Source organism: Aplysia californica, unplaced genomic scaffold (assembly GCF_000002075.1).
Source record: "Aplysia californica isolate F4 #8 unplaced genomic scaffold, AplCal3.0 scaffold01056, whole genome shotgun sequence".
Taxonomy (NCBI): Eukaryota; Metazoa; Mollusca; class Gastropoda; order Aplysiida; family Aplysiidae; genus Aplysia; species Aplysia californica.
The window spans coordinates 39,382-48,273 of NW_004798326.1; the positions used below are offsets into that span (position 1 = coordinate 39,382).

General features: G+C 40.9%; 1 protein-coding gene across 1 annotated transcript in view; it reads right to left on the reverse strand.

Annotated features, from left to right (window-relative positions):
- The window catches only part of LOC106013613 (von Willebrand factor D and EGF domain-containing protein-like), a gene marked incomplete in the record, with an annotated part of 18,365 nt that extends 14,804 nt beyond the window's left edge, over positions 1-3,561 (reverse strand). Inside the window, 1 exon segment of the mRNA XM_035973195.1 lies at positions 3,382-3,561. Coding sequence (XP_035829088.1) covers positions 3,382-3,561 — 180 coding nt within the window.
- Positions 3,562-8,892: the final 5,331 nt, after the last annotated feature.

Genomic DNA, 8,892 nt, shown 5'->3' on the forward strand with positions numbered 1-8,892 from the left:
CAGCAGCAGCAGCAACAACAGGAAAAACAATAACAACTACAATATCATCATCAACAACAACATAAACAATAACACCACCACCACCACCAACGACAACAACTCAGAAATCCCCAGGAGAGGCTCAGACCGACGTCACAATCACTGAACTCAGATCTGCTCTCTCCAAAATGAAAACCCGCAGAGCACTGACGCCAACAACACAGCCTCATCCATCCTTCCTGAAACTTTTGGTCCGAATGCTCTATCTAGACATGGTCTTTTTTGGTGGGAGATGTTCGCTCAAGAAGGCGATGACGCCGGCGAGAAACGTTTTTCATTCACACACACACACACACACACACACACACACACACACACACACACACACACACACATACACCCACACATACACACACACACATGAGCAACAACAACAACAATAACAACAACAACAACAATAAGAGCAAAAACAACAGTAACAACAGCAACATCTGAATCAAAGCTAAGGATCTCAAAACTTTAAAAACTTTGTAAGACTGTTGAAGCGAAACAGATAAATGAAGACGTAAATCAATTATGTAGTCCAGAGTCAGCCTAGAAGGTTTAATGCCGGAAGGTTTAAGGGTACTTTGAGGACACACGCTCGTCTGACCTTAAAAACCATACCGTGAAATACACCCACATCAGCATGCAAACTAAAATATGTAAGCCATGCAAAATAAACAGACCAGAAATACGAGAGCGGTTGAAAATTGTTGTCAACGAATCCAATAATATTACTTAGAACAAGGAGTCGAGCAGCCGAAATGAAAGCCAACCGCCTTTTCACAGGCGAAACTTAATAAATATTTGAGGATAAATGCTTCTTTGTTAAGTGAAGCGAGATTCTACCTTGAAGTTGAAGTTCAAGACCTGCCCAGAATGGGAAACAATACTGGGTACATGGGTAGATAGAGATAGTGCAGGGCGAAACAGCAGCAGCCTGTATAGTGTTATTCCTTGATATCAGCTGTCTAACTTCAGAATTCATACTTTAGCTCAAGTTTATGCGTTGAATGCTTGCCTGTCCGCTTAAAAGATCTCGTATATCTTTTACTGAGGCCATTTATTGATCTGGATGAACTAAAAAAAAATAGCAGCATGCACGAGCAAGATCAGATATTCAGTTTCTCCAAAACGTATTATTCCCCTACTTGGATGAATTGTACATTACAGCTTGCACTAAAAAGTAATCCCATCTTTTTGGACAATAAACATCCCTTGTTCCCTCAAATAAAAAATATCAGTCCAAAGTAAAAGACCTAGGCTACTGATCTGTAACAAAGAAAGATACAGAAAGCTATTTTTACCATCATCCATCAAAATTCTTCCATCTTAACAATTATGTTAAAAGAATTCTTACGACCTTAGAGCATTTATCTGAATAACATTGAGTTACAGTCAGAAAACTGAGTATGTATTTAGCATAAGATTACAACTGTCCATTTATATTATGCATGTGATTGTAAACTTGTGTGTGGGTGCATGTTTGTATGTTTGTGTGTGTATGTGTGTATGTATGTGAGTGCACGCGCTGTGTGTGTGTGTGTTTGTGTGTGTGTGTGTGTGTGTGTGTGTGTGTGTGTGTGTGTGTGTGTGTGTGTGGGTGTGGGTGTGTGTGTGTGTGTGTGTGTGTGTGTGCGTGCGCGCGCGTGTGTGTGTCTATGTGTGTATGTTTGCACGTGGTGAAACACCAAACCAATGGACAGTAAAGATATATCTGATCTTATTTTATCTTATCTAGCAGCGAACAAAATGCTAGTTTTTGTTTTAGATCAGGAGTCCTGCCCTGACATTGTTGTGACATTAAAATGTATCAGTTAATCGTGGAATTTCTGCTTTGAATAACACTCGGCCAACTTTTCTATTGCTCCAGATTTAGCTGGCGTACTTACTTCTTGACGAACATGATTATTATTACCTTTATCACATCCCATGGTGAAACTGACCATGATTTTCAGACTAACTACGAGAACTTGGAGGAAACCTTGGTACGGTCAAGGTCAATGGATTGGAAAGTAGTTGGAGCCAAAGTACCAACAAGATGTAAAACAAGAGTTTACTTTGGCTTTGAACATCTTAATCAAGCACTTTGCTTCGCACTCAAATTCATATTCGATCGGTATCTTTGTTTGATGTCCCTAAATTGCTCTATTCAGTTTAAGCAGATGTAGATAAAGGGATGTGCACAAGAAGGAAAAAAGCCATGTCCATTTTTGACCTTTTGAGAAGAACAGAAAATGAAAAGCATGACAGCCAACGTTTCCGCGTATTATAGCTTATTTTTCTATCGTGATATACGGCGGTTCATTAGGTTTAACCCTATGCGTACGTCGTGTTTTACTATCGTATCCATACGACGTGGGAAACTCTGAGCGTCCTTTTTCCAAAGACGAAATTTACTCGTTTATGCGATCGTACACTTTGCATAGCAGTCTGTCAAAATGATTTCCTTGAGAAATACTGAAAGTTTCATAGAGATCTTCGTACTAAAAGTATTCTAAAATGTGAAGAATACAACTGCGGGGGTACAAAATGACCCCAGGGCGTACGGATAGGGTTAAGCTCTGAACACTTAGATGGACCAGAAGAAGTGCTTAAATGTTTTCTAGTCCACATGACGACTCAAATTAACTAATAAAGTTAACTGAGAAAAACAAAAGATAGGAAGAGAAGAAAGAAACTTGCATCTTGTGTGACGATAGGAATGAAAGGTGACTTGGCAGTTTGAGTCGCAACGTGAACGTTGTACATTTATAAGATCTGGGTATTTTCTAAATCGACTTTGAAGTAGAATTAAGTTGTATACGTAATGATAGAAAAGGAGATATATTTTGCGGAGACAGAACACTTTCGATTTCATAACTAACCAACCTGTGAAAAACTGCTGTAAAATTCATCATCTTTTATTCCATAAAATAGCACACACAAAAAATAGTGCTACAGCAACAACTTTCGTTACTCAACTTTCAGTCTTATCTAAATATATTATACTGTCATTCAGAAAACGGAATCTTTTAGTAATTAACAATATCTCGGCATTGCTACAACCGGCCACTGTAGTAAGTGTATATACGGCTTCCGGGCCATAGAAACTCAGGCCTCACGTCTCACACCTCATGCCTCATTCCTCAAGCCTCACGTCTCACGCCTCATGCCTCACGGCCCACTACTGGGCCATAAGGGTTCATGCTTTACGCCTCACACACCAGTCTGTGTGGTGCATTCAAGATGGAATCATCTGACGAAGAAGATTTGCTGGTTTTGTTGTTCCTCAGAAGAGGAAAGTGGAAGCGACGGAGCATAATAATATTATGGTGCCGAGAGTATTTTTTGCTTAGAGAATCCAGAGGAGAATTTCACCGTACATTCCAACATCTCATGGACAATCCTGATGAAGAGCTCTTTTATAGTCAGCATCTTGAAAAGGTTTTCCCAAACTTGTGCCTTTTGATCTTTGTCTTTGTAGTCAGGATCTTGTGGGTCCCAGAGCAGAGACCTTGCAAGGACTACTTCAATTAATCTTTCTTTGTAACCATCCATCCTGACGAGAAAATAAAACTTGCACACTATTGACAAAGGAATCTGGCCCGCGTCCAGCTCTTGAGAGGGGGGGGGGGAAACGCTCTGATATCCTCTCTGCCCCGACTCACGCCTCGAAAAAAGTGAACGTGTTTACTTCTAGGCTCACGCGTGAGCCGTGACCTGTGAAGTGTGAGCCGTGACCTGTGAAGTGTGAGGCGTGACCTGTGAAGCGTGAGCCGTGATCTGTGAAGTGTGAGGCGTGAGCGGAGGTCTTTGGCTCATCACAAACTTACGTACGATTACGTCAGTTCATTTTTCCACACACTCGTTTAGGCGTGAGGCATGAGCGTGAGACGTGAGGCGTGAGTTTCTATGGCTCGGAAGCCCAACAAATAGGAACAATTTAATGTACAAGTGTAGACAAATTCAAAATTCATCGGCTAGTGTCTAAAAACACTCATTGGGGAGGGGGGGGGGAGAAAACGGAAGAAAAAAAAGTAATAGTTCGCGCACGAATGGTGTGTTTGTGTATGTATGTGTGTGTGTGTGTGTGTGTGTGTGTGTGTGTGTGTGTGTGTGTGTGTGTGTGTGTGTGTGTGTGTGTGTGTGTGTGCATGTGTGTGTGTGTGTGGGGGGGGGGGTGTGATCTGACAATATAAAAGAATCAGAACAGCCAGGCGGAGAACCTCAATCCATGGTTAATAACTCATCTCCGATATCACAACGTCACACTCATGGTCAATAACTCATCTCCGATATCACAACGTCACACTCATGGTCAATAACTCATCTCCGATATCACAACGTCACACTCATGGTCAATAACTCATTTCAGATATCACAACGTCATACTCAAATGCAATATTCTGCGCGGTGCTAAGATCCAACTGAGTGGCTTCCCCTTCGCAACAAAAACCTTCGTTGATGTACACCAAGAAAGCAGATGACGTCACAAGAATAACTATCTCGAACTCGACATTTACTTTAAAGGGGAAATAATTATTGTTGTTCTTGCTTTGGTTTTTAACTTTCCATTGTCCATTTAGTCTGTGGCTTGTAAAAACAGAGAGCGGTGATATGTCGTGAGAAAATTTCGGGGCTACCTTGAAATGTACATCGTTCTCACTTTCCCTCAGCATGATACCAAATTTAGTGTTGGCTGTGGGTTTTCCACGAAAGTACAGAATTTGTCCAACACTCAATCCTCCCTCCACAAACACTTCCCCAATGGGATGATCAATGAAACGATGTCGAAGAAGTCTAAAGTGACTCATCTCTAAAGGCTGATGTGGGTTGTAAGTCAGACTAGAGAGGTTGGCCGATGGGCAAATTTGACAGACGCTCGTGGTGCTGTCAAAGCTGAACCCCGAGCAAAAATTCAATAGGCAATCTTTGGTACACCTGTGTAATGTATCACGATTTGTGTGCATCACGCAAGGTTCCATCGTGCCCTTCCACTGGGGGAAGTACATAAGACCCGGGGTGTTCCCTATGCAAGATATACCCAAGGTGGAGACTGGCCACGCATGAAAGGAAACTGTAAAGACGATCACAAAGATAGAACGATGACTCCACGCGTCACTGGACACGGTGATATATTGCATTTTCGTAGCCTTGTAAAGTCCAGAGTAATGAACATTTAATTACAAAGCAGCTGTTGGTTTTACACGTCACAAATATCTTGCCAAAATACACCCCATGAGCATAAATCTATTTTAGTGAGACATCGCTAACAAACGTTCCAGAATTATTCCTAAAAGCCCAGGTTTGATGCTTCAGCACTTTTCTAACAAAGCATTGCCAGTGAAATTCACCAAAGTACAATAATTCTAATCATGTCAAACACGCCAGTTTCTGTGTTAAAGTTTGTTATAGAACTTGAATGACTTAATCTTAATCTACAATATGCTAACTTTCAGAAGCATCTGCGGTAGAACGCGAAACCTTGTGAAATGTCGATCTGGGGTACATTATTGTTATATCCTATCAACAGTTACCGGATTCTACAACACAGGCAGTAGAAGGGAATCAGGATTGGGAATGGACACAGAGGTGTGGACCATTACTAAAACGTATCCCATCAATGCTAGCTGCATTTTAGTGCTCAGCTCTTATTATACCTTTCTGCAATTCCTCCTTTTTTTTAGGATAATGAGAGTAAAGCAAAAAGAAATCGAGGAAGGCTGTCTCATCTCTGAGACAAACAACAAAGAAGGAACCTATCAGGAGCCGGTTTAACAACGCTGGTGAATTCTGTATTCAGGTACGAGAGAAACAAAGCATGCTCTAAACCCAAGGAGTGCATGGACATCGAACGAGTCTATTCTTCAATCTGTTTTTTTCTGCCCCAGACTGACACGACTGGCTGATCCAGACTGGCATCTGTGGTGTCATAATAACCTCGTTCCAAGCTGCAAGTAAAATACGGTGAGTTCACTTCCAGAATTAAAAAGTCTATTCTTTCGAGTATCTCCGTCTTTTATATGGGCTGCTATATCCCATTCATCCCGGGTTGTTAGCCTTGACAGACACGGCCGAAGTGACCTGCCCCTAAACTTGTCTAGGTTTGGTCAATGGTAAAACCTTTTATTTTATATAATTGATCCTAATTCCCTTATGATTTATTTAGAATCCAAACTGAAAGCTCAAGCATGGCCATGTAGTAAAAAGAGCAGAAAAGTTATCATTTCTGTTACAAAGCCAGAAATGTGAGGCAGCGCGGTGGAATCAGGCTCTCGTCCAAATAATCAAAGTGAAGAAACTTGCGTTTTTCAAAAGGTTTGTGTATTTTTATAAAATTTTTGTTTTTTGGCTCAACACCTTTCATACCCATTAAATAACTCATTTCTGTGTGTATTTTTCTGAAAACGTTGATTAAAGGCACAAAAAATGTAAATTTTCGGTTACCACGGACTCTTAAGCTAAGGAAAAAACTAATTTTTGGCGGCCATTTTCTCACTAATTTTACCTCTGAAAACAGGTGACCCCCACCTACTTCTTTCGCAAATATCTCGACTTGTATTCAAGATAAATGGATATTTTTTTCCATCCAAATAAAGACAAGTGAACAAGCTTTAAGATGATATCAATAACTCTACATGCCCAAAAATTGACGAGAGCCTGATTCCACCACGCTGCCACACAAATACGTATTAGGTACTCTCATAATGTTTCTCTTGGCTTTCCTCAAAAGTACACTTGTCAAACTGTACCATAATTTGTGGAAGCAAATAAGTGTTTAAAAAATGATGTCATTTTAGATGCTCTGCAAACTGTCTGTAAAGATAAGTGAATCTTCGCTTTTTAAAAAAATGAGCTGCTGCTAGTTGTTTACAAGTTGCATCTTGCTTGAGAATTTATTCATTTCCTGCTTTCGTTGTCTGAAAAAGCTTATTTTTCTAAGGTGTGAATCTCCGAACAAGAAGAACAGTCAATAGTTTTATATAATCTTTTGTTTCTTAATTCTTCAATGTCTATTTAGATAAAATGTCCCTGATCAAGGTTTTCTGCAAAGAATGCCTAATAACGTCTTGGAGTATTCCAATAAGCATTTCAGTGTTCACAATTACTGTTACTTATTGTTTGTTTTTGTTTTTTGTCTGAAATATTGAAAATCTATTTGTACTATAGCTACATTGGCCATACACGAAGCTTTCGAACTAACATTTTTCATCTTGTCCTTGAATGTACTTGCTTTGAATTACAAGTGAGACACACGGTATGTTTCCTTCATGTCTTGCTGATAGTACGGCAGAGTCTCTGTATTTAACGAGACTTCTGCTATGTTTAAAAAGTAGCAACACTAAAGAGAATAAAGCTTTGTACATGTACTTTGACGAACAATTCCTGTGAGACGAAACTGCAGAGAGATCAGAGCTGCTTTGGTTGGCCAAGTTGAATTTGAAGCGCTCAGAACCTGTGTACTTTAATAGGGGTGAAATGGTGAAATGGTATTGGTTTAACGCCCCTATCAACACTATTAGGTTATTTAAGGGGCGGGACCTCCTAGTTTAACGTCCGTCTCCGATAGGACCCAGCCAAGTGGGAAGTTCGTGTAAAGTGCCTTTCCCAAGGACACAACGTCGGACCGAGCTGAGGCTCGAACCCCTGAACCCGCAATCTCACGATTGCAAGTCCGGTAGCCTAACCACTAGGCTACCGACGCCACTACTTTAATAGGGGTTGAGCGCTATATAACTGTCATTTATTATTATTAATGAACGAATTTGGAACGCTTGCCAAGGAAGCAGACACCATTGACACAACACGGAACTGGGCATGCGAGTGATTTTCAATTCATTAGACCTTTGTCTCTTTCGTCTCGGGTTTAAGGGCAAACTCAACTGTTAAAAATAGTTTCCGTGTCACGATATGCCAGACTAGAAAATAAATGACTCTCCACGGATCCAAATTCCCAAGCTAGTTGATAGAAACCATGCCCAAGAAGTCACATTCTGATTATATTGTTTTTCTCGTCGCCCACTTCTCCATAGATCGCTTGGTTTTGTCTTGTTGTTTTGTGTACACAAAAAAATCTAGTTAGTTTCATGCTGATTAATATATATTTTTGGTAAGTGTTTTACGGCGCTTGCAACTTCATAAGGTCATATGAGCGCGCGGGACACATTAAACATTTTTAGACGGTAGGAAATTTTGAATTTTGCCCGGGTGGCGGCCGAAGCCAACTCTTATCGATTTTAGATCACCAAGGGATCTTTAACGTGCGCAACTTGAACACGGGCCTCCGAGATTTTTCGCCCTTGTATAAGAAGGCTAGGTGTTGATCTTTCCTTCCAGAAGATCAGGGGTGTGGCTTAAAAACAGCAGTAAAAAGGAGCCAAGGAGTAGCAGTAGAAAGGCTGCAGAAAGAGTCAGGAGTCCGCAGGAGGGGCCAAAGGAGGTGAGGGGGTGGGGCCGGAAGGGGTGACGAAAAATGAGGCCAGAACATTGCTAGACAGCAGAGAAGGAGGTGAAAGGAGACAAATTTAGAGACGAAAATGTTTCGGTCGCTACCCGGATTCGAACCCGGGACCTTTGAATGAGAAGCAAACACCTTAACCTTCCAGATTAATATTTTGAGTTTTGTAACAGTTTAACTCAGATACCACAATGTCATACCCATGGTCAATAACTCATCTCAGATATCACAACGTCACACTCATGGTCAATAACTCATCTCAGATATCACAACGACACACTCATGGTCAATAACTCATCTCAGATATCACAACGTCACGCTCATGGTCAATAACTCATCTCAGATATCACAACGACACACTCATGGTCAATAACTCATCTCAGATGTCACAACGTCACACTCATGGTCAATAACTCATCTCCGATATCACA